A 24833-nucleotide genomic window follows, 5' to 3' on the forward strand; every position below is an offset into this window, starting at 1 on the left:
GACTTGAGCCAGTTCCTCAGCACATGGATAACACTAGTGTTCTAGCTAGGTTACTATTGCTGTGATGAAATATGACCAAAAGCAACAGCCTGGACTTCAGCCAGTTCCTCAGCACATGGATAACACTCGTATTCTAGTTAGGTCACCATTGCTGTGATGAAATATCGTGACCAAAAGCCACTTGGGAAGGAAAGGGTTTATTTGCCTCACACATCTACTGTTCATCAGTGAAGGAAGTCAGAACAGGAACTCAAACAGGGCAGGAACCTGGAGGCAGGAGCTGGTGCGGAGGCCATGGAGGGGTGCTACTTACTGGCTCGCTCCACAAGACATTCTCAGCCTGCTTTCTTATAGAAACCAGGACCACGGGCCAGGGATGGCACCACCCACTATGGCACTCTCCCACATCAGCCACTAATTAAGAACAAGCCCCACTGAAACTTCCTCCTTGCTGATGACTCCGGCTCTCGTCAGGCTGACAGAAAACAAATCAGCTCACCTCAAGGCTCTTCAGTGTCCCCACAAAAGCCTCTGTTTCAGCAAAGGACTTTACCAGCCTGCAGCAGTCCTAGGAGGTGATCACACCCCACGATAGTGTGGCCAAGTAGAAGGAAGAGCACTGGGGACCCTTGGCCCTTCCTTTCCCTATCTGCGCCCCAGCCATAGCTCTGTTCTACCCCACGCCCCACCAATGACAATGGTGTCTGTCCTCCTCGCAAGAATAAAGCAATAGACTAGGGCTACGCAGGCATCCTTCTTGCTTCCTGGCAGCCACGAGGGAAGCAACTTTGCTGCTCCGTAAACACTGACATCCCAAAGGCCCCAAAGCAAAGCAACTCAGCCAGTCGAATGTGGACTAAAGCAATGGTTCTCAACAGTGGGTAACGACCCTACTGGGGTAACATTTTAGATAGCCTGCCTATCAGACTCTTACATTGTGATTCATAACAATCGCAAAATTACAGTTATGAAGTAGCTACAAAAATAATATTATGGTTGGGGGTGACCACAACGTGAGGAACTGTATTAGTGGGTCACAGCATTAGGAAGGTTGAGAACCACTGGACTCTCTAAAGCAGTAAAACAAAATAAATCTTTCTTCTTTATGCACCAGTTATCTCAGGAAATTGTCAGCGATGTAAAACTATCACAATGATAAACCAGCAAAGTTTCCCAGCGTCAGCGTTTGTATAACCGAGTCCAGGAGCAAACGTTCGGAAGTATAAAAACATGCGCGTGCAGTAAGAACGGGGCACGTGGAACTGTCTTTTGCAGCTTACCCAGGGACCGTTCTTTTGTTTGATTGGTCGACCTCACCACGGGAAGACTCGCTCGAGTCCGACTTCCTCTGGCGAAAGGACTTGGGACGTCTCCCTCAGACATGGCTTCCAAAGAGTCAGCAGATGTCTCTGACAAATGCTCGACTGGATCCCCCAAACTGGGAGGCTGGGGACTGTGGCACAGCTTGGGGCTTTTTGTCTGCAAAAGACATTTTAAAGAAAGCGTTATCACTATCATCATCATCATCATCATCATCATCATCATCATCATCATCATCATCATCAGCCTATGTATCATTGCCGTGTATTTCCAATGCCGGCTGTGACCAGGAAGAAAACCATCAGAAGTACTCTGGGAGTCAGTGGTGTCAATTCCCGGAAAACAAGATGTCCTCGAGCTTACTAAGAACTGTAGTCACTGGACACCTACCCTATAAATGCCATTTCAAGTAGGCTGGAAACAAACCTGCACTGTGGGATTCTCACTGTTAACGCACACAAGCTGGGACTGTGCACAGTTCTAGGTGTCCAGTGTGGATATTAGACTCGCACCAGGGTAAACTGGAAACAACCTGTTCTTCACGGAATTCTCTAAAGACCTCTCCAGGGGCTGGAGAGATGCCTCAAGGGTTAATAATCTTCACTGACTGCTATTCCAAAGGACCTAGGTTCAAGTCTCAGGCTCCACACAGCAGCACACAACCACCTGTAACTCCAGTTCCAGGGAACTCCTCTTCTGGCCTCTACAAGTATCAGGTGTGTAAAAGGTGCATGCACAGACACACACACAGGCACACACATGAATTAAATTAAATTAATCTTTCCTAGGCATGGTGGTTTAATCCTAGCCCTCAGAAGGCAGAGGCAGGCAGAACTCTGAGTTTAAAGCAAGCCTGGACAATGGAATGTGTTCCACAACAGTTAGGGCTACACAGAAAACCCCTGTCTTGAAAAACAAACAAATCAAAACAATGAACAAAACAAGCAAAAATGTACTTAAAAATTCAGTAAGATAGCACTGTGAGGACGATGCTAATAACACTGTTGATTACTTCTCTTCTGAGGCAGGAGACTCTTAGTAAGTTGTCTAGCTGTGTTTTTTAATCTCCCTTGCTAATTCACAGTCGATACCCCATCCAGACACTGCCTAATTGAATTTCCCTGTGAATTACCTGTTTAGACTGCTATGCTAGGGAGTATGTAAAATATTCTCTGAACATAAATGATGGGGGTGAGTATTGTCCAGAAATCAGAAGAATGGTCAGCACTAGGAGATGCCAAACAGCACCTGATTTAATTGGTAAAGTGTGTAATAACCCAAGAGAATAGAAATATACGTATGAATCATGCAGTACATTCAGTCACAGTTCAGTGAATACCCGTGAGACCCCCACTATGCTCCAGGCATTCCTGCTGGATAGAATGAGACAGCGGGCAGACATGACTTCCTTCCTCATGGTGCTTATAATTCAGAAGGAGACATACACTAGGGAGAAGGGAGAAGGCTGCCTGTGGTGGTGCACACCTTTAATCCCAGCACTTGGGAGGCAGAGACAATCAGATCTCTTGAGTTTGAGGCCAGCCTGGTCTATACAGTGTGATCCAGGTCAGCCAGGGCTACACAGAGAAACCTTGAAAACACAAGAGAGAAGCAGAGGCAGGGCAGTAGGAGGAAGTATGCCATCCAAGATTGGTGGTAGTAGCAGGGTCATGGGGGTCACAGCAGGATAAAGATGCTTCTCTAGACCACTGTGGCTGCTGTGCAGACGGCAGAAAAGAGGAGCTGGGAACTTGGGAACTGTGAGAAGTGGGCACATGGCCCCAACTTTCTCAGACCTCTGGCCAATACTGACCTGCACCACGTGACCCCAGGCACGTTCTGGGAAGCAAACCTAGAAGGACCAGGCAGGTGCCTTTTCCCTAAGATGCCAAAGGAGCTGGTGGGGAGGCAGAGGGATATAGGCTGTCCCCAGAAGCCAGGCTTGTTGGTTTGTTCCATTCCTTGATTTCTTTCGGGCTGCCTAAGAATGCCAGTCCACTAGGCACTTAACTCAAGGTACTGAGGCGCCCTGGGCGTGTGACCTGTGCAGCCTCTGGAACCCCGCCATTCCATGATCTGTGCTTGGTTCATGTTCTTCTGGGGAGAACTAGAAGCTTCTTTTTAAATCAAGAGATACTTTATGTGTCTCTTTACTTCTCTTTAAAACCAAGAGAAAATTACGTGTCTTTCCTGCTTTAATGATTTAGCTACGGATTCCTGAGTGATGCCACAGTTGTGTGTGACCCACTAGTGGACCCTTGTAAGGATGGTGTGCTCTCTCTCTCCTATTGCACACCCAGGCAGCTGCTCTTTCCAACACCTCATGGGAAGGCCACAGAGGGAAACACAAAGTCAGTTCTTCCCCTCCTGGGACCCCCAGGGATGTGTCTTCCAGAGATGCCTGCATATCCAAATGAAACTCAGCCACAAGACAATGAGATTATGAACCAAGATTCTAGCCGGAAATAACGCTATTAACAGGCAAATTGCCCCTCTAAGTTCATTTTCATACGCAAGTTTCCGAAGCAGATTATTTCCCAATTTACATTTTATGAAGTTGGCTCCTACTAGGGGGAGCTGATACTCTTCATGACAGATGGAGCATATTATCCAACCACAGAAGTAGGACTAAACCTCTCTCACCTTCCTCACCAAGACGTAGAGCAATGGCTATGGTCACCAATGGTAGAGCCTCCGAGTTACGCTAAGCAGAATCTCATGCTAGATGTGCCCTAATGAGAGAGGCAGGGAGGTGAAGAGGAGAGATCCACTTAGCCTAGCAAAATAGCAAAAACCGAGATTCCTTCAGGTGAAGCAGCTGCATCCATCACCTCTGCTGTGGCCATCCCAGCAGCTTGTGGCGGGCATGCCGCATGTGACAGGTTGCTATTTCCCACTGCAATAGGCAATAATCCTCGAAGAAAATGAAACATCAAATCTCTATTTCTTGTTCAGGGTCATCACAGCAGTAAGTGAATATAAAAACAGAGATGAAAAGGCTGGTATTTTTTTTTCTAACTTCCTATATACAGACTGTTTGGTTCTAAAGGTGTGCTGTTTTTGATGTTTATGTCATCTTGTTGAAAACCTTCCCTGCCCACTAGCAATCTCCTCAGACACTGCACCCTCCCCTCAGACACGCGCTCACTGCTGAAAAGGCAATGGAAATTGTTGGCACTGGTATTAGATACCCCATGATCTGATGTATCGAAAACAATGCACTTGAACTACTCAGCCTGTGCCTAGCATACAAGGTAAGTTCTCTTAGGGGCCAAGAACTGCATATCCAGAAGCTGGGGACAGGACGTGCCTAACACATACAAAATTATGGGTCCACTCCCAGCACGGCATGAATTGGGCTTGGTGACACTACTTAGCACTTGAGGTGTGGAGTTAGAAGGCTCAGAAGTTCAAGATCATCTTCAGCTACTTAGTAAATTCAAGTGCAAGGCCAATGTAGGCTTGTCTCAAAAACAAACAACCAAAAAGCATTGTATATGTGTAACACACAAGAAGAGCCACGTGGGCGTACCACTGTGAGGGCAGGAGAGAACGGCGGCTTTAAGAGGTGGCGCTGTTTAGGACAGATTAGTAGACTCCGGGATTTATCCTCAATTCTGCAATATTAAAAAATACAAACCAAAGGCTGATGGGGAAAGTAGAGCTTGAGTATGGCAGGTGCTGGGTTGCTATGAGCTCTCTCCCAACTGGATCAATCAATAGCCACCTAGACATGATGAAACCGATCAAATTCTTTTCCTCAGAAGCCACCCTGGGTCAGAGAACTTACCCTGTGGGTATGGAACAGACCAGGAAAGTGATGCAGAAGGCACAAAGAGAAGACAACACAGCCTTGTGGTGGGGTCACAGATGAGAGGCTCAGGCCCATGGCACAAGCAAGCAGCCCTGGGGCTTTCTGCTTCCAGTCACCAGTGGGAGTGGGAGGCTTGCAACTAGTTTGGCCCTGAGCTCCAATTTTGTTCTTTCACTGTTTCCAGAAGAGTCTATGCCTCATTAGCAAATGAGCATTGTCCAACACCAATTCTAGTAGTCACCCCCACACCCCTCCCCATCCAGGCTGCTGTGCTACCCAGACATGAGAAACAGCCACTTTCTCAATGGAGACCAACTAACAGCATCGAGCAGCTAGAGGAGGTGAGAATACAGAGGGATGCTGCTTAGGTTTGCAAAGTCCGAGGCAATGAAAACAAGTCAAAAGAGAACCTGTCCTATGGCTCAGGGTAGCACGCAACATTTAAACATAGTTTAAACCCCAGAACTAAACAAAACAAACTCATGCCCCATCCCTCCCATATCATTTTAACTGTCGGAAAGGAACAGGGCGCGGGAGATGGTTCAGGCGGATCGTGCTCACTGCACAAACACTTGGACCTGAGTCCAGTTTCCCAGAGTTCATGCAAAAGCTGCACCATGGCGCACACCTTTCATCTTAGTGCTGGAGAGGTAGAGACAGGGAGATCCTGGTGGCTTGCCTTACCAACTAGCTGGCAAGCTTTAGGTTCAATGAGAGACCCTATCTCAAGAAAAACCAACGTAGACAGCCACTGAAGAAAATACCTGATGTTAACCTCTGGCCTCCACATGCACACAAACTCATGCAAACATTCACAAACATGTACATGTCCTCAGTGTGTGTGTGTGTGTGTATTTGGTTGGTTGGCTTTTTAAGAAGGGTTTATCTGGATAACAATCCTGATTGTCTTGCAACTTGCTTTATAGACAAGTCTGGCCTCAAACTCACAGAGACCCGCCTGCCTCTTCCTCCCAAATGCACCTTTAATGGCAAATTAAAGGTGTCAACTCACTTGGTTGTGTGTGTGTGTGTATGTGTGTGTGTGTGTATGTTTTAATATGCCATAAAAGGGAAGCTGGCGACTCACAAGATTTCAGATTTTGGCTTCATTTTGCTTAAGATGCAGCCTTTTCTGAACCCTGGGTGGCCAGCATGTGCTCTGCAGCCTCTGTGGTAGAACTGAGAGTTAGGCCCAGCTGGAGAAGGAGCAGGAAATGATGGAACAATCTCTGGATCCCTTGAGTCAAGTGTCCCTAACCATAGATTTCCCTTGTAGTTCCATGGTGACCCAGGACAAAAAAAACTCCCTGCATTTCCATTTCAGTAAGACTTCTCTTAAAGGAGCTGCTGCGTGCTACCAGCAAACAGCAAGAAGCTGTGTTAAACTCTATATTTTGTTATCTAGAATTCCTTTTCAAGCCCTCTCATGTTTTTTAGTGGATTTAGTTGGCAACGTTGGGCGCCAATTGTTTCAGGGGGCAGCCGCTTGTTTATCCCAGCCACCCAGAACCAAAATAACCACACAGGAACTATATTATTTAAATCACTGTTGGCCCATTAGCTCTAGCTTCTTTATTGGTTAATTCTTTTTTTTAAATATTTATTTATTTATTATGTATACAATATTCTGTCTATGTATATGCCTGCAGGCCAGAAGAGGGCACCAGACCCCATTACAGATGGTTGTGAGCCACCATGTGGTTGCTGGGAATTGAACTCAGGACCTTTGGAAGAGCAGGCAATGCTCTTAACCCCTGAGCCATCTCTCCAGCCCCCTTATTGGTTAATTCTTACATCTTAATTTAACCTATTTCTATTAATCTGTGTAACACCACATGGTCATGGCCTACCAGCAAAGTTCCAGCACATCTATCTCTGGCAGCGGCTCCATAGCGCCCCCTATCTCCGCCCTGCTTTCTCCCAGCATTCAGTCCAGTCTTCCCCGCCTGCCTAAGTTCTGCTCTATCAACAGGCCACTGCAGCTTTTCTTATTCATTAATGGTAATCACAGCACAAAGAGGGGACTCCCACATCGCTCCCCAGTTCACCAAGTGCCTCAACCTTACAAACACAAATGAGAACAGGGTGGTCTGTGCAGCCAAGTCACCCAACCCACTCACCCTTTCTAAAGAGTTCTCTTCCCTAAAGAGAACTTGATCTCACTGAGCAGTGATGGTGTAAGGGGATCCATATGGCTCTCTCCCATGTTTTCATCTTAGACTAAATTTCCAGGCATCTTCTCTTCCTAATGACAGGGAAGCAGGAGGGGAAAGAACTAACATTGCAGATTCCAGCAGCCCTGGACCAGATGGCTCGTACCTGGTAATCTTTTTTAATCATTACTGTAGCTTCATAACAGTGCTTGCCACTGAGGAAACAGTACCTAAGCCATGCACACTGAACTGCTAGCAACTTAAAGAACCCAAACTCAGTATGTAGGTTTACAGATCTGAATCTTATTGTTGAGTTAATTAACCAGGACTCCAGAGATGCTAGATCCAGATCACCTTCTACCAAGAACTGGTCAACATATAACTTTCATTGGGCAACAGTTGGCTCATGTGTTGCTATTTAAAATCCCTTTTCTGGCCAAAAAAGAAAAAAGAAATAGTCATAACTCTAAGGTATATATACCACAAAGGAGAGTGATATCACCCAGGAGGAAAAATTAGCTTACTGAGACATCCTATACACTGTTGACTCCACAGTACCTGCTCCATACAAACATGTTACTATGCCATGCAAAGATCTCCTTTCTGGCACTGCACTAACCCAAGAGACTGCTGTGCCTGCCTGCTGTCAGCATGAATGCACTTGCAACATCTGCCACCAGCAGCATGCTTTACTAGGATATCAGATTTGTGCTTAGTGTGTGCGCTTAATGTGTGTGTGTGTGTGTGTGTGAGAGAGAGAGAGAGAGAGAGAGAGAGACAGAGAGAGAGAGAGCACATGCACATGTGTGTGATGCTGTTGCATTTGAACACTGTAGTCAAAGAGGAAAGGATATCAAAGATATAATCATCAATGTTTTTTCATTCTTATTTTCAGACCTTTTAAACTCTAAACTGAAATGCTGAGGTCCAGAAAAATAAGCTTTATTTAACATGCTAATTGTCAGGAACAGTGGAATGTCTGGTTAGCCAAAGTATTCAGATCACAGTCTGTTTTGAAAAGAAAAATCAACACTGCCTTAATGAACTTTTCCTTCATCCTAATGGATGCCCAATTTGTCACAGAGAACTCAGAAACACAATGCGAATGGATTCGGAATGACTCATTCCTGGCCCTGGTTAATTGCCTTCTTTTTTTTTGAATCACGACACTTGAGAAACTTTCAACTCATGCTAGTCAAAATTCTCGCTTATACTGAAGAGAACCATCTAGTTGCTGGGAACAAAGTCAGAGATTATCACGTAATGGATCAAGCATGAACTTTAGTTTTTCTCTCTCATCCTTGCTCTAGCAATACTTCATCTTTGAGGAAAGTTCAGTTACTAGGGACGGCCTTTCCAAGGCTCTGTGTTAGCTTAGAGTCCTTTCCAGGGTCCACAGTATGGTCAGCTGCCTCTCATTCTCATTCCTTTCTTCTCATTAAGTCTTTGAGTGTCTAACTGGAGATGGGAAGGAAGACATGGAGCTCTGTGAAGCACACCAGACTTCCAGGGCGTCTGTCCTAACAGACATCCACACTGGTGGCAGCATCCACTGAGGTCTTTGCCTCTGGGTCAGGTACCCGCCACTCTCAGTTGAGTTCTGGGACCCAGAACTAGGTGCCCTTTGAGAGCAGCCAGACCAGAATAACCAAAGCCTGGAGCACATGGATTCCTCAGCACCATCACTGTGATGACGGCCAAGGTGGGAAACACAATGAACATGGCAGTGGATGTGAGAACTGTAATATAAATGCAAGGAAGAAGTGGGGTTCTAGAACAATCTTGAAAATGTCAGATGGTCTCAGCTCTAAAGACTCAGAGAAACAGAGGTGGAGGCTAATAAACCAACTTTTGTTTCCATGATAAAAGACAGGCACAGACACTAAAGAGACATAAGCACTGTAAATCAAGAACAAGGCAGAAACCCACTCAAGATGGAGTGCCTGTTGTCTTCCTGGGTGTTTCATACTGGGAGTGAGAACACATGACAGGTCTCAGCAATGCAGAACTCCCAGGCCCCATCGAAAGACGGGAATTTAAGTTCAAGCCCTTATTTGATGCCAACTTTTTAACTTTCCGGACATTCTTCAACTACCTTTACTTGAGCTTGGAAAATCAACATTTCCATTCTTTTGTTTGGACAAAGGTTAATGGTTTTCTTTCCACGATTTATTTTGATGAATTTTCCCTGATAAACTCTGCCCATACCCTGTTTCTTCAAGGCTAGTATATCGATACTTTCCCCCCTTCTTCCACCCAGAGTGCCCAGACATTATTCATGTGTTTCACCTGTGAAAACATCCATGTTTGGTCTGGAGTGAAGTCCGACCATTCAGCGGTAGAGCAAAGTACAACAGCATCTTCTCTTTCAAGTCTCCCCTCTCGTGTGCACAATTTCATTGTCGGATCAGGGGGATGTGTGAGCTGGAGTGCCAACGGCTCACTGCCCTTAGACAGTCTGGCCAGAGCCACCACAGACATCTGGGTGTGCAACAAGTTGTCTATGGCCTTGAGCATGGGTGGGACGTTCTGCTCTGGCCGTGCGTGCGAGTTCCCGCCTACAGAAGCCAGGAAGCAGATGACAAGGACAGCTCCAGCATATGCCCCTGTCCTTTAAACAGAAGTGTGCAATCTTTTGACAGTACACTATGGCACTGTCATTTCTAAATGTGTTGAGCCGCCTGCCTCCTGCAGCAGGGTTGACAGGCCTGCAAAGAATACCAGGCCACAACGTGATCTCCACAGGGCGCCCCTTTTACGCTAGTTTCATCTTCTGAGAGGTGTGACAACGAGTCTGGGGGACATGGAAGTTACTAACAGGGTTTGAAAAGGGGAATGCGTGACCTTTTAGGAACAATGAGAGAATGACAGTCAGGAGTCACTGATGGTGACACTGATGTGTTTCTTTAAATTGGGGAGACCTCGCTTGTATTTGCAAAAAAGACTTCTGACTGGAAGACGGGTGTGTGGTGTGCTCAGGCGCTCAGTCTGGAAACTTAACAAATGTGTCCCTTGTAGCTGTCTGCAATCACATGGTACAGAACCCTCATCCAGCTTTAACTGACTAACTGGGCTTCCAAGATTTCTTTATGATACCAACCAAGGGCACAATGTTTCCCCTGAATATCACGAGAATGTTTCTCAATAGGTGGAAGCCAAGCCAAGATTAGCTTGATTTGGAAAGATTAAGAAAAATGTGGAGCCCACAAGACGGCTTAGTGCGGTGGTTCAGCCTTCCTGATATTGCAACCCTTTAATATAGTTCCTCATGTCGTGGTGACGCCCAATCTTAAAATTATTTTTGTTGCTACTTCATAACTGTAATTTTGTTACTGCTATGAATCGTAATGTAAATATCTGATATGAGGGATATCTGATATTTGACCACTAAAGGGGTCGCCACCCACAGTGAGAACCACTGCCTTAGTAGGTGAAGGTACTGATTGCTACTTATGATGACCTGAATCCAACCCTCAGTTACTCACGAGGGAAAGGGACTTCTGCAAGTAGTCCTCTGACCTTCATACATGTATCAACATGTGCTTGTACACACACACACACACACACACACGAAGTAGTTGCCATTTTAAAAAGTTTTTTGTTGTTGTTAAAAGGAAGAAAAATGTGGAATTGTGGGTACAGATGTGTACACATTCCATCTTTAACCGAATCAGTGAGTCTAGGAACAATTTACAAGTTGATTACCAAACTCCAATGTGTTCAGTCTGGAATCCTGAGGATAACAGAGGTGTTTACAGGGAACATTTCTCGTACAGTGTAGGAAATAAAAGTCACATACCTAAACATTAACATTGGTTTTCTTCCAGTGTTGGCATTAAGGGTAACATGCGCTCTCCATTTCTCCAAATCAGAACAATTGTGTTCATACATCAGAGGAATAACGAACAAGCAAGACAGTTACTAGGTGTGTAATGGGGGAAAGGAGAGACTTTCCTCAGGCACTGGGCATCCAGAAGGACTGGTGACCATCGGGGTCCTGCTCATACCCACTTCCCGCTTCCCTGGCTGCTCTACAGCTGGATTTCAAACTGAGGGCTTGTCCTTTAATGAGGGCATGATGCATGAGGGAAAACACAGGAAGAGAAATACATTCTGATTTTCATGGCATGCAAACTTGGCAGGAACCAGAACAGCAATGGTTTTTCAACTCCAAACTAGATACAGCCAGGAGAGAGGAGCCACAGCCAACAAGACAGACTTCCAAGGCTGTAGTTCTGATGTCGCTGCCTTAACTGAGCCTCTAAAGAGACTCCAGGTAAATCGGAATTTTAGCAATGCTTTTATTTATTTTTTTTAAGTAGTCTCTGGACTATAAAACCCTTTGTTGTGTACAGCTGCTGTGATTCTGGTATTTGTTTGTTTTGTTTTTCCTTTAAGTGGTTCAGAGCTTCCTTGGTTGCTGTTCAAATTGACTGCACTGCAGACCGGAACCAACACAGACCCCTCACCTGGATAGAATGCCAGATGGCTATCTCGCTGCCAGGACTAGATGTCAACCTGCCACTGCCCTTCTGTTTGCACCCTGAGGTCAGAGCTACTCAAAGCCCGAAAGGCCCAGCTTGCTCCATCCTCACTAAGCATCAACCATCCACCACGCTGGGAAGTGAGGTCATCAGCAAGTTCCACATCTGGATCTCACCAGTTCAGACCGCTGTTCAGTACTGCTGCCTTTCCCCTTTTATTTCAGATACAAAATAAAAGACCAGGTGAACCATGCTATCTGCTTGCTATGATATCCAACCTTGTCTGTTTTAGGAAGAAGGGAAACAACACTGTTTCTTTTAGATTTTTTTTAATTGTTTATTTATTTATTTATTATGTATACAATATTCTGTCTGTGTGTATGCCTGCAGGCCAGAAGAGCGCACCAGATCCCATTACAGATGGTTGTGAGCCACCATGTGGTTGCTGGGAATTGAACTCAGGACCTTTGGAAGAGCAGGCAGTGCTCTTAACCTCTGAGCCATCTCTCCAGCCCCTTTCTTTTAGATTTTAAAACAAGAAAAATTCTTTTGCCTCCTGAAGCATGGGTCGGGTATTTCCTTGTCATATAAGAACTTTGTAAAATACAACATGTTAGGAAGGGAGCAGCTGGACTCGATTTCCAGCCAATCACAGAGTGGACATTAGTGACTCTGCTTCCTCCTTTGGTGAGGCTTCTGTTATTGCAGGCTGCCTGTAATCAATTACTGTATCCTCCCCCTCCTCCCTTGGAAGGAAACAAGCCACTTACGCATAACAAACAAGCTAGGGCTTGAACAAGCCACCAGGCTCCAAGGTCCTCACTGACTGTGGCTGGAACACAGCAGCAGGTGCCACAGGAATTCCGGGACAGGAATGTGCTTTAAAAGGCCCTGAGATAAAAGGTGTCTGTGGGGGATTGCTGTTACTGCAGGGATGAAAAGCAAGGGGCCAGCACGCAGCCTTTGAGATTCACCTTAGAAGCTTCCTAGCAAAGGCATCTTTAGACACCCCCACCTCCCACCCTGCTGCCTAGGGGAGGGTGTGAGGCTGAGGCCAGGCTTGCAATTCCTAAAGATGAATTGTATTATTGTGGAGCCAACCAGGCTTTTCCCCCTAGTAGCAATGGTCCAGCTGCAGTAAAGGCATAGACATTGATAGTGTCCTGGGAACTCTTACCTGCTCCGAACAGCCCCACAGTGGACATGGCCTCAGGGAGTTGTTGGAAGCCACCAAGCCATTAGCACTTGTGGCCAGACCCTCTCCAAAAATCCCAGGAAGAACTTTGCTGTTCCTTATAAACTTAGCATAGCCACCCACACTGAAACCCGCCTCAGACTCTCCCACCCCTACCACCACCACCTTGACCACCACATGCTCAGCTGCACTGCAGTGAGTTTCACTTAAAGCAAAAACGAAACTACCCCAAACAAAAAATATCTTTTAAAAAATAAACAAACAGAAACAGACAATCACTAAAGTCACTTTCTGGGAGTTTCAACTACCTTTCTAGGACCCTGTTCCTTTTGTTCGTTTGTTCCTAGCTCCGTTATGTTATTAAATAGCAGGGTTTGGAGAACCAGGCAAAAGACAAGATGAGGAATATGAAAGCCTTGTGTTTTGCTCACACTGTTTTGTGGAGCACAGACTAATTCCGGCAATGCTATACTAGTGAAACTCGAGAACCCTTTCTGAGCATCAATTCTCAGTTAAGCGACTCCACTAGAGGAGTTACCAGGGGTCTGTCCCAGTGGGAAGTATTTTTTTGCGTAGCGTGGATATGGCCTTGGGTTCCATTCCCCAGACCACACAAAGTAAACAATTAAGATAACCAGAATATTTACCTGATGTTAGGATAAGCAAAGTGTTTTAGAACCCACAGGACAGCATTTGTGGACTACGAACCCCACAAAGCATTGAGCTATCCTTTCCCTGTACTGTGCTCACAGTTTCGGGGTGGCTCAGCTCAGCTTCCTACCCTGAGGGGTGGTTCATAGCTCATGGGATCCCACAGTGATTTGAAGGACACACCAATGGCTCACTGTGCCCATGCTGCTAGACTGGAGAATGGCTACTTCCGATTTCCAAACAAAACTTCACGTCACAGAGGACCTGAGCTGGTCACTGAAGATGAGACAACTGCCTTCCATGTTCAACCCTAATCCTCTTGCCACTCCATTGGGGAATTTCCCAAACTCACTGCTGCAATTGGATCTTATCTAGAATGCAATGACTTGTTGATAAACTCAGAAGAAAGAAAAAAGTTAGAGGTGGTAGCAGACATCTTTAATCCTAGCCATGGGGCGGGGCCGGGGCACAGGGGTGGGGTGGAGGGAAGAAGCAGAGACAAGTAGATGGATCTCTTTGAGTCTGAGACTCACTGACTCTACAAAGTAGGTTCCAGGTCAGTCAAGGCACGGAATAAGACCCTATCTGAAATCAAACAAACAAACAAAAAACAGAGAGAGAGACAGAGAGAGAGACAGAGAGAGAGACAGAGACAGACTGAGAGACAGAGAGAGAGAGAGAGAAAAGCCGAAAAGAGGCTTTCTTTCTTTTCAACATAAGATAAACAGAAAGAAAAACGGACACTGTACAGAATTAGTAGGATCCTGGGCTCCCATCCCCACTACCCTCTTTCCCAAAAAAGAGTGGAATGGGGTTCCAGAGTCTGTACTGTTTATGATGGGAGAAAAAAAAAATCCCACACTACAGTATTAAATCTAAGTCCTGAAAATCTGAAACACAGCTCAGGGCGGTGTGTGAGCGGCAGGGAGGAGCTCGCCATACCATCCTTCCCCTCTGCGCTTCGTCTCTGTGCAGCGCACATGCCAGGAAGTGGAAGAGGCCTCTCTTTTGCATGAATTATAAAATTCATTATGGAAATATAAAAACAGTTAAGAACTCATGGGACGAAATTAAGGATAAACACCTGTCAGAACTGGGCAACTGCGGGATATGGCAGTGGTGCTCTTTGGTCAGCTGTGAAGCCCAAATTCAACTTTTTAAGGACAGGGTCTTACTGAGTAGCTCCAAGACCTGGCTGGCCCCAAACTCACAGAAATCTACCTGCCTCTGCCCCTAGAGTGTTGGGATTAAAGGGTTGTGCCACGAGTCCTGGCCGCTCCCAAATTTAGTTTTTAAGTCTATCCATTGGAGCTGGAACATCCTAATTTGAGCTTGTTGTTCCAAACAGAAGATCAAAGGAGCCATTATCTAAAAAGGGAAGGTGAAAAGGTCAGCTCTATCTTGACACTGACCAAGAAGGAGCCAGGCAGACAGTTAGACAGCCTGCTTCCTGAACCTTTGCATTTGGGGCCTCACAGCAGAGGGCTGTGGTTCTGATGTGTGCACATTCAGGAGACAATGAGGAAATAAATAATCCCATGTTTGTTTGGGGGACAGAAAGGATGTGGGTGGCTATGTGGCACAGCTTCAGTTGGCACCGCTACCCCACACTGAGCCAAATGACTGGGGATGTTCCCATCTCTGGGAGCCTGAACAATCCAAACTAAGACAGTCTGGAGTGGAGGGCCTTGAAGTTTAAAGGCAAACAGTAATAAGTCACGACTGATTGCTGGGGCTAGACAGCCTGGAGGCAAACCGCAGCCTTGCCGCTAACCAGCAGGTGGCCTCACACAAGTTATGTAATCTCTCTGTGCCTCGATTTCCTCATTTGCAAAACGGGGAATCCCAGAACATGGACTCAGGAAGTTCTAGAACAGCACCCGTGTTCCCATCATTGCTCTATGGAAACATGGGCCAGTCAAGTGACCCGGACCCATTACTGAGGTACTCAATCTGATTCAAGTCAGTCATGTGAATCCAGAACTTTAGAGTAGGGGAAGACTCTGGTTTACTTCCAAGAGGACTCTGACTTGTTTGTAAGGGGTCTCATTGGGGAAGATCATCATTCAACAACCATGCAAAGACTTCAGCCTTCTGCATTACCACTCATTCTACAAGCCCACAAACCAATTTATGGAAAATACATTATTTTGAGGCAAGCATGCAGTTAATGCTCATTCTAATGATACCCGTTCCTAGCACTGCAAACAATGCGCATGGCTCCCAATGCTGCAAGCACTTGGTCATGGTAGTTGTGGATCAGTGCTTGGGGCCAACGGGAAAATACAGGCAATCTGGTTTAGTCGGTCACAGCAATCAGGGCATCACAAGCTGATGCGTGGAAATGGCACAAATGAGGGGCAGCTCAGTGCAGAGAAAGGAAAGGAAGAGTACTAACTCGCTGGGACGACTCGATTTTCATCAAGTACCTTTGAATGTCAAGTTCTGCCTGCAGAGACGCCAGCATACACTGCAAAGCCTGTGACCAGGAGAAAGAGAAACAATGAAACAGGGGAAGAGGGGTAGGCTGCCCAAAGAGACCAGCGAATCCTTCATACGCTTCCTAATAATAATAGTTAATAATAATAATAATAATAGTGGAGCAAAGTCATCCCTCCCAAGGGAAAGAAGTGGCAAATCCAGCCATGTATTTGTCAAAACAATGCTGAAAGCAAGTCCTAACTACCAGAGGTCTCCTCAGATATCCTGACACAGGTGTGATTGACTCCACCTCATGCTACCTGAGAATGTGTCACACTGACCCACAGTCATGGGGTATGGAGGACTTGACAGAGCCTGCCTAACCAATGGGACACCTTGCTGAGTCAGAGTGCAGGCTAGTGGGCAGCATGGAAGCTACCATGAAGATTAGCACTGGCCCCTGGGTCCATAGCCTCTAGGGCGTCTTTCTAACAAAGTTCTGTGTGCAGTGTCCTCTGTCTGTACCCTGCCACCCAGGATGCTACAGCAGCTATGGATGTAGGCAGGAATAGATGATCAGCATCTAATCCAGAACCAGAATGCTAATACTTGAACCCAGGGGCCCTCAAGCAGGGCTTTGTGTGCCAGCATTTAATTCTCTTTGATATTACCGATCTACTTTTGGACTCCTTCATTTTTTTAAACACCTGAACTAGAGGGACTGGAGGGCTAACTCAGCAGTAACAGTGAGTGTTACTCTCGCAGAGGTCCTGAGTTCAATTCCCAGTACAGATCACAGCCTCCTGCAACGCTAGCCAGTCAGCTTCAGTGTCGTCTTCTGGACTCCATGGGTACCTGCATTCGCACGTGCACCTGCCCTCAACCCATGAGTGCACACGCACGTGCGCACACACGCAAGAAAAGAAAACAAATCTTTATAAATGATTTTGTACCATAATTTGTGTGTTTTGAAACAAGAAATCTGCGTATTCCTAACACAAGAATGATCACTTTTTATACTTCATGTCAGCCAATGACGTGTTCTCTTGGTGTTTAGAACTGGTCATGAATTCGATATATCCATGCAGACTACCCACATACAGGGCTTCTAAAAATCAATTGTAATCTGGTGTGGTGACAAATGCCTATAATCCCAGCATATGCAAATCTGAGGCAGGAGGATCATGTGTTCAAAGCTAGGCTGAGCTATACAAAAAACCTTGTCTCAAAAATCAGAGAAATAAATAGCTTCTTTTTTTTAAATTTATTTATTTATGTACACAATGTTCAGCCTCCATGTATGCCTGCAGGCCAGAAGAGGGCACCAGATCTCATTATAGATGGCTGTGAGCCATCATGTGGTTGCTGGGAATGTTTGAACTCAGGACCTCTGAAAGAGCAGTCAGTGCTCTTAACCTCTGAGTCATCTCTCCAGCCCCAAATAGCTTCTTAAAAATTCACTTTGGTTAAGATTGAGTGTGCTGATTACACACAGCCAGGAGGTAGCACACGCCTTTAATCCTAGCACTTGCGAGACGGAGACAGCCAGATTTCTGGAAGCCAGCCTGGTCTACAAAGAGAGTTCCGGGACAGTCAGGGATATACAGAGAAACAAAAAAAACAAAAGAAAAAACAAAACTAAACACAGAACATTGTAATAAGTTCACACAATATATATGATCCAAGTTACCTCTATACATACAATATGTGTATGACTATATGCATTTATGTCTGAGTGCTTCTATGTTACTTAGGACCACACACATTAGCTATAGGTCATAAGAAGAAAAAGAGCCTTAGAATATAAAGGTTATGCTGAAAAGCTGAGACAAATCTCCTGATAATAACCGTGCTAAAATATTGTACCCAGAATGCTCTGAGGGGTTACAACCCGTAAAAGAACACTTTAGGACCTTCACAAGGAACAAATAGCGACACCATTTGAAGAACTACCTGCTAGTCTGACTTCATAAAAGCCCCTTTCCAGTGAATATATTCTTCCCAGAACTAAGAAGGTTGCTGTGCTGTAGGCTCCCTGAATCTCCGCTGCAGAGTTTACAGGCTTCATCAACTAGGCAAGAAACACCTTGAGGCAGGCCACAAATCATAAAGCCCTAGAGGGGCGAGGTAAATAAACGTGTGAGACGGAAATAGGAGGGCAGATCTGAAGAGCTTCTGAAGTTAGACAGAGGCAAAAGGCTCCACAAAATCACACTTTCTGATCCAAGGTGACAGGGAGCGACAGCCTGCAGTAGACAGGAGACTTCAGCCTGCAATGGGAGGGAGACCCAGGGCCAAGGAGCCCCCAACATCAGGAGGACCTACAGCAATGAAAGAAATAATTGGGGGCAAGTGATGTCAACAAAGAAGCTGGCAAGATAAGCGTCATCGTGAGGCTGGTGGGGTGTGTGTGTGTGTGCGTGTGTGTGTGCATGTTTTTGTGCAGTGGGGGCTCCACATTCTGGAGCCGACCTCACTCTCCGGCTTCGTTCATTCTTAGCTTGGCTTTGAGGAGTGAGCAGAGCCAAAAAAACACAGACACTATTAAAGTTCCTGAACTAAAACTCAAGCCATCGCGCTCTGTGGCAAACACCCTGGCCCGCTGAGCCAACTTGGTGCCCTCCAAAGAAGCTAGTTTGATTACACTTCCTCCTTATCAAAGACCCACTCAACACTTCAAGGAAATAACTGGACTGGCAAAACAATGACGCTGTAAAATTAACCAGGAGTATAATTCTTTTTCAAGCACTACTAACAAAAAAGTGAACAACTATCAGAATGAAAGCACAAAAACAGTCAATAGGTGTTTCTGTTGTACTGAAGGATTCAGATTCCTGAGTTCTTTTTCCAGAAATGAACAAAACAGGGTGCTTCCCCCAGCACAAGCGATGGCTGATATGGAATCTTCTTCTTTAGCGCTCCCCATCTCTGAGTTTTCAATAACAAGTCTAAGTACCTTACAGTGTGCCTGCAGCAGAAGCAACACACGGGTGTCTAGGGGTAGCAGTGAGAAATGGCAGACGTTAGAACTCAAAGGTTAACGTTTAACTTAAAGGTTAAGTTCTTGATTTTCTTCAGAAGTTAAAGATTTTCTGTTATATGACTTGGGGGCCACCTAGCAAACTGTGGTTCAATAAAAAAATGTATGCATAAAAAATAAAAAACCTGTTACGACCCAGGGAAGACCCGGCTGCCGGCTGCGATGAGTGCTCCATGAACACCGTCCCCTTTACCCTCACAGAGACGGTCCAGCGGCCAGGGCCTCGTGGAGGCATCTACCTTCCCAAGCATAGACCGCAGAATCAGGTTCTCTCTTCCCCTCTCTGTGGCTCACATACTTGTTCTTGAATTTACAATGGAAATTTTTACTACTACTTCCCAATTAGTTTAACTTTCAAAGAATGGAAAACACTGTTTTCACCACCTTCCTACATGTCTCCCTGGCTTTGAAGACACAGAACAGCTGCTCAATTTTCTCCCAACTTAACCTTCCTCACCTGCAAACAGTGGTGGGTACCGGAAGGGTTAGAAGAGGCTGAGGCATACAAGACTCCACGCTCAGTCTTCCCTCCTGTGACCCCAGCTCCAGGCTACCTCATGCCCTCCCTGATCTCTGTGAGTAATCACATACAAATGGCAGCCACACACACAAATGTATGAATATGAAATAAAAAACAAATCTTTAAAAAATGTATTGCCAACGGGCTGGAGAGTTGGCTCAGCAGTTAGAGGACTAATTGCTCTTCCGACGTTTCCATGGCAACAGCTGCCAGGACCTCCAGTTCCAGGGTATCACACTATCTGCTAGCCACACCAGTCACGCAGACTTGTGGTGACAGATTTACGCAGGTGAAATACTCATACCCACACAATCAAAATAGACAATTCAAATTATGCTGTTGACACATGATTTAATGACAGACGATGAACATGAAAGTCTTAAGATCCAGCATGCCTGTTTACAGTGGTAAACTGTAAGGAATTAACCGTAACCTAAGAGAGTCTGTCCAGTGTCCTGTGAACATGGAGGTGTACTCATGCTCGGGCCAAGGAAAACAGACACCAACAGAGGCGCTCACACACAGCTGGGCATGGCAACACACACCCGTGAGCCCAGCACTCTGAGGCTGAGGCAGGAGGATCACAGGTTCGAGGAAGCTTAGTCTACACAGCAAAGCTGTGTCTCTAGACAAAACAAGAAGTCTGCACATATAATTGAGTAGAAAAAAACCGTGCCAGAAAAAAGACAACTCCTTTCAGTTCTGAATCTCTATGCCTATTAAAGGAGAGCAGAGGGCACACTAAATCTTAACAGGGATATCCTGTGGGTTGTAGGACTATACTAATCCTTAACTTTATTCTTTTGAGATTACACAATTACTCCTGTGATTAGAAAAGATTTTTTTAAAATTCCACGAGACTGGCCTCAAATTATTGTGCTTGTTTTTCTGATTTGTTTCTAACCCCCAAAATTCCTTAGCATTGAATATGATATTAATAGAAAAGAGAATAGAAATATTCTCCTTTAATAGGTAGAGAATATGAGGGTTCATGTGTTTGGGAGTTTTGAAGGTGGGGAAAACAGGAAGAACACAGCTGACTGTGCAGCCCTTGCACGACTGCTAAGCGGCCTGCCGGCTTCTCTCGTTGAACATGGACCATTCCACCACGAGGGGGTGCCCTGAGCTTGGCAAGCGCAGCAGGACCCAGCCTGATGGAAGGACACAGCTGACACCCGGAACACTGGAGGAAACAGGGCACCGTCCCCACTGGTGGCTCTGCATCCAACTTTGTCCTTTCCAATAAGCTTCAGAGTCTCTTGCTCATCCCCACTCTGGCTGTGTCTGACCAATCCGTGGGGACACTGCACTCAGCTGTGACTGCACCGAGCGAGGATGACTACGAGTCTAATCCGTTTAGCAGAACTGCCAAGGATGACCCGGCTTTGTCACCGTGACGCAAACTAAAAAACATAACACAAGCAGATGCTGGGGAAATCAACTTAGAAATTAGTCTACCCCAAAGACACACAGACCATCAGTACTGAATGGGTCATCAAAGCCAATTCAGGTTCTTTGATGTTAAAAAAAAATTACTCCATGGAAGAGTCCAATCATATAATAAAATCACCTTAAATGTTTAAAACATGAGAGTGGAACAAAATTATTTTCTCCATGACATTCAATAAGTCAGGCTAATGTTTATAATCGACATCAAAATTGTTGTTTATCTCTAAAGGGCAAGTGGGGGTGGGGCAGCTTCCAACAAAATGAAGAAGGGCATAGAGCAGAAGTCCTTAGAAGCTGCTGTCCTGAGAATTTCTCCTTTCCCGAGGAATCTAAGAGTGAAGCAATCCTACAGTGACCATGGGGTGGACTGCAACCAATGTCTTCAGAAAGTGGCAGGAGCAAATGCTCAGGCCTCGGCTCCAGCACGAAGTTTAAGTACTGTGCACACTACATAGGGTGTCTTTCATGTGCAGTTTTCTCACCAGAAGACACAGGGATGCATTCATGTTACAGTGTGTTATATGATATGAGATCACACCACTTATGTAAACCCCAGAGCACAGCACGTGAGACTCAGTAGAAGCACGAGAATGCCCGCAGTAGGAAGTGGCGGGGACCTCTGAACCAGGAGTCAAAGTAGGGAGCCCGTTTGGCTGTTTTCAAAACAAATGAATCCCATATACACCAGCTGCATGGCAGTCTCCTCTGAACTGAAAGAGGAGGCACTGGAGACTCATGGGGTAAATAAAAGGTCACACTCTGGCAAAGCTGGAGCCTGGAAGATTCTGGAAGGCCCCTCCTGAGCTTTAGAGGCACAAGCGTCTCTGAGAGCTCTTGGACCTGACCTGCTGTCTACACGTTGGGCAGAGAGCCCCAGGGCTGCAGCTATCCTGCGTCCTCATCCGTGCCAGGGAGGACTTTCTTGGATACAATTTTTAAGTCATCCCTGTTCCTGTCAGTAGCCCCTCCCCCATCCCTCTCAGTAACCCCAATACAAACTCAGGGATTCACCAGGCTGGACTTTGGTTCAGCTGTGACTTTGGTCTGCATGCGTTTCCTTTAGAGGAGGTGCAGGTGTGTGTTTGTGTGTGTGTTGTGTTGTCCTAGGGAAACATCCTAAAACAACGCCTTAGTTTATAACACATCGCTGGCTTCCCATGCAGTGGGTCTGAAGGGTAATACAAGGATTTCTATTAATTGCTGTAGGTTGGAGGGGGGAAAGTTTTTGTACCACAAAGTAAATACACAGAACGTAGGCTAGAGCCAAGCCAGTTTTTGTGATGTCCAACACTCAGACACACACACAGGGGACACACACACACACACACACACACACACACACACACAAATGGACACTGTTCTGATGGGCAGGCAGTGCTATAGAAGTGGCTCAGTATCTGTACTGTTCACCTGCCACTCACTTCCCATTCTGATTCCCAATATCCACTCTCTCAACCTAGAAGAATCAGACTATATTTAGGACAGAACTGAAACAGCCAAGATTCCCAAGCCAAGGAAAGACAGTGTTAGGATCAACTGGTGCACCAACAGAGGGATTCTTCCCTAAGTTCCCCCACTCCCCACTCACAGCGGGGAAAGAGAAGCAGGCAGAGGTGGAAATGTTCCTGCCAGTGTATACCATGTCTGGGAGACGTCTGCTCAGGTCATTTCTGCGAAGGAGACAGATATTCCTAGAACCATACCCAAAGGAATGCCTCACACGGTTGTAGTCTCTCGCCACTGGTGTCCAGCTCAAACATTACCTATCACACATAGAAGCTGTGGTTTGGGTGTGGACGGTCAGTGGAGAATCCATTGTGATTGAAAACCTGGTCATTAAGATGGTTGGGTGTGGATGGTCAGTGGAGGATCCATTGTGATTGAAAACCTGGTCATTAGGATGGTTCCATGGGGGACGGTGAAACCAGTGGGAGGTAGCACGGCCTGAGGGATCAGTGTGACATTAGGAAGGTGCTTCCAAAAGGGAGATCTCTGGAAGGGCGTTCTCATGGGACACCTGGGCGGTTCTCTCATGAAGAGGCCTGTTTTTGGCTTGGCTCTTTCTGTCTGTGGGCAGACTTTAAGATGTGACTACTTCTGTCAAGGCAGGCTCCCATCACCTGCTAGGAGACCTACTCCAGCACTCAGCTGATACAGGCACCCTTCCCTTGACCCTCCAAACTGAACAAATTCAATCTTTTCTCTGCATAGAGTAGCTTGTCTGGGACATTTCGTTACAGTGACACAGAGATGACTAGTGATATAATAAATGCATCTGTGTGCTTGCTTCCCGTCTCCTCCCCAACTTCCCATTCTCTACACTGTGAGCATCACAAAGCAGAGGCCTTAGAACTTGTGGTTTGAATACCCCCCCCCACACCGTGATAGTGGCTAGTGGCGCACACCTTTAATCCCAGCACTCCTAGAGACAGGTGGATCTCTGTGAGTTCGAAGCCAGCCTGGTCTACAAAGCTAGCTCCAGGACAACGAGGACTGCTGCAGAGAAACCCTGTCTCCAAACAAAACAACAACAAACAAGCAAACAAACAACAAAACCCAAAGGCCCCATATGTTCATAGAGAGTGACACTATTTGGAGGTGTGACTGCTGGAGTAGGTGTGACTTTGCTGGGAGATCTGTGTCACTAGTGGGTGGGCTAATAGATTAAATCTCTGAGCTGAAAGCCAGCCCCGGTGACATGTTTTCCTTTATAACAGTTGTGGTTATGGTGTCTCTTCACAGCAATAAAACCCCAAGACATGTGACTCACTTGATTTAGAGGCCTACTTCTTGATAATAGGCTACCTAGAACTTTAGATGTGTGTCCTGGGCAACAGTTCCCACAGCCTGAGCAGGCCTACAAGATCCAGAGACCTGAACCCAGCCCAACACTACATGAACCTCACCATCAATACTCCAAGAGCGCTCTGATCTATCTCTTCCCCGCCTCTGCCAGCCAGCCAGTCTTTCACTGTCTTGGGTGCTCTTGTACCTTCTCAAAAGGAGGGAAATTCCACGTGATGGAATTTTTGCTTGGCAGGGCTCCTTTCAATTTTCACCAAAACCTCCTCCCACAGAACATGAAACTTAAATAAAAAGACTCAGAGCCCCTGAAGAGGGCAGGAAGTGGGAAGAGCTTCCAAACCCCTTTCATTATTTCAAAGGCTTTGGAATACATTCCAGCTTTGGTTCAATAGCTGCTATTTCTGAGGATGTAAGCATTGTAGCCGGGATGACAAGGGCTCGCACCAGCTGGGGCCATCATCCCAGAAGGCTTTGCTTCAGGAATGGCCTCTCACAGTAGAGGCCTGCTTAAGGTGGCCTTTTAATAGGGAGGAGAGGTGGGCTAATACCTGGATTCTGATTTCTCTTTTCTTCTCTTGGAAAACAGGTCTAAACTCCAGAGTTTCACAGATCCTCAGCAGGTTATATGGAAATGTTAGGACCTCAGGCACAGGTACAAGCAGGAAAGCTGAGCTTCACCTGGGGTCTGCTGTGCAAACTCTCATTGGCTGGCAGTTGTACACAAGGGACTGAGGGACAGGTAAGGGCACAGCAGTCCATAGACCACGAGGCTAAGGATCAGAAACCTGGGCTTCCTGTGACGCAAGCTTGGTTCTGGCTCCAGAGATGTATTCAGATGAAGAGATAGATGAAATCTTTAAGAGAATTTTAGCTTTGCATTATTAGTCGCCTCCCAAAATGGGAGTTCCCGGGTGTTCCAGGAATCCCACAACACAAAGTCATCCTCAGAGGAGAAGGCCTGAGTTGGATCTATTCTCTGCA

The 24833-nt window shown here is 46.1% G+C and overlaps 1 protein-coding gene across 17 annotated transcripts in view; it reads right to left on the minus strand.

Annotated features, from left to right (window-relative positions):
• Kiaa1217 (KIAA1217 ortholog) overlaps positions 1-24833 on the minus strand; it is a 789856-nt gene that overhangs the window by 141316 nt on the left and 623707 nt on the right. For 10 of the 17 annotated variants that reach the window (XM_085699015.2, XM_085699014.2, XM_087896327.1 and 7 more), the window contains 2 exons: positions 16016-16096; positions 1281-1479 (listed from right to left, as the gene is read on the minus strand). In XM_085699015.2, the coding sequence (XP_085555141.2) occupies positions 1281-1479; positions 16016-16096 (280 nt within the window). The remainder of the gene's footprint in view (positions 1-1280; positions 1480-16015; positions 16097-24833) is intronic. The other 7 variants (XM_048460718.3, XM_048460717.3, XM_048460707.3 and 4 more) reach the window with 1 other exon arrangement.

Source organism: Myodes glareolus, chromosome 14 (assembly GCF_982192425.1).
Source record: "Myodes glareolus chromosome 14, mMyoGla1.1, whole genome shotgun sequence".
Classification (NCBI taxonomy): Eukaryota; Metazoa; Chordata; class Mammalia; order Rodentia; family Cricetidae; genus Myodes; species Myodes glareolus.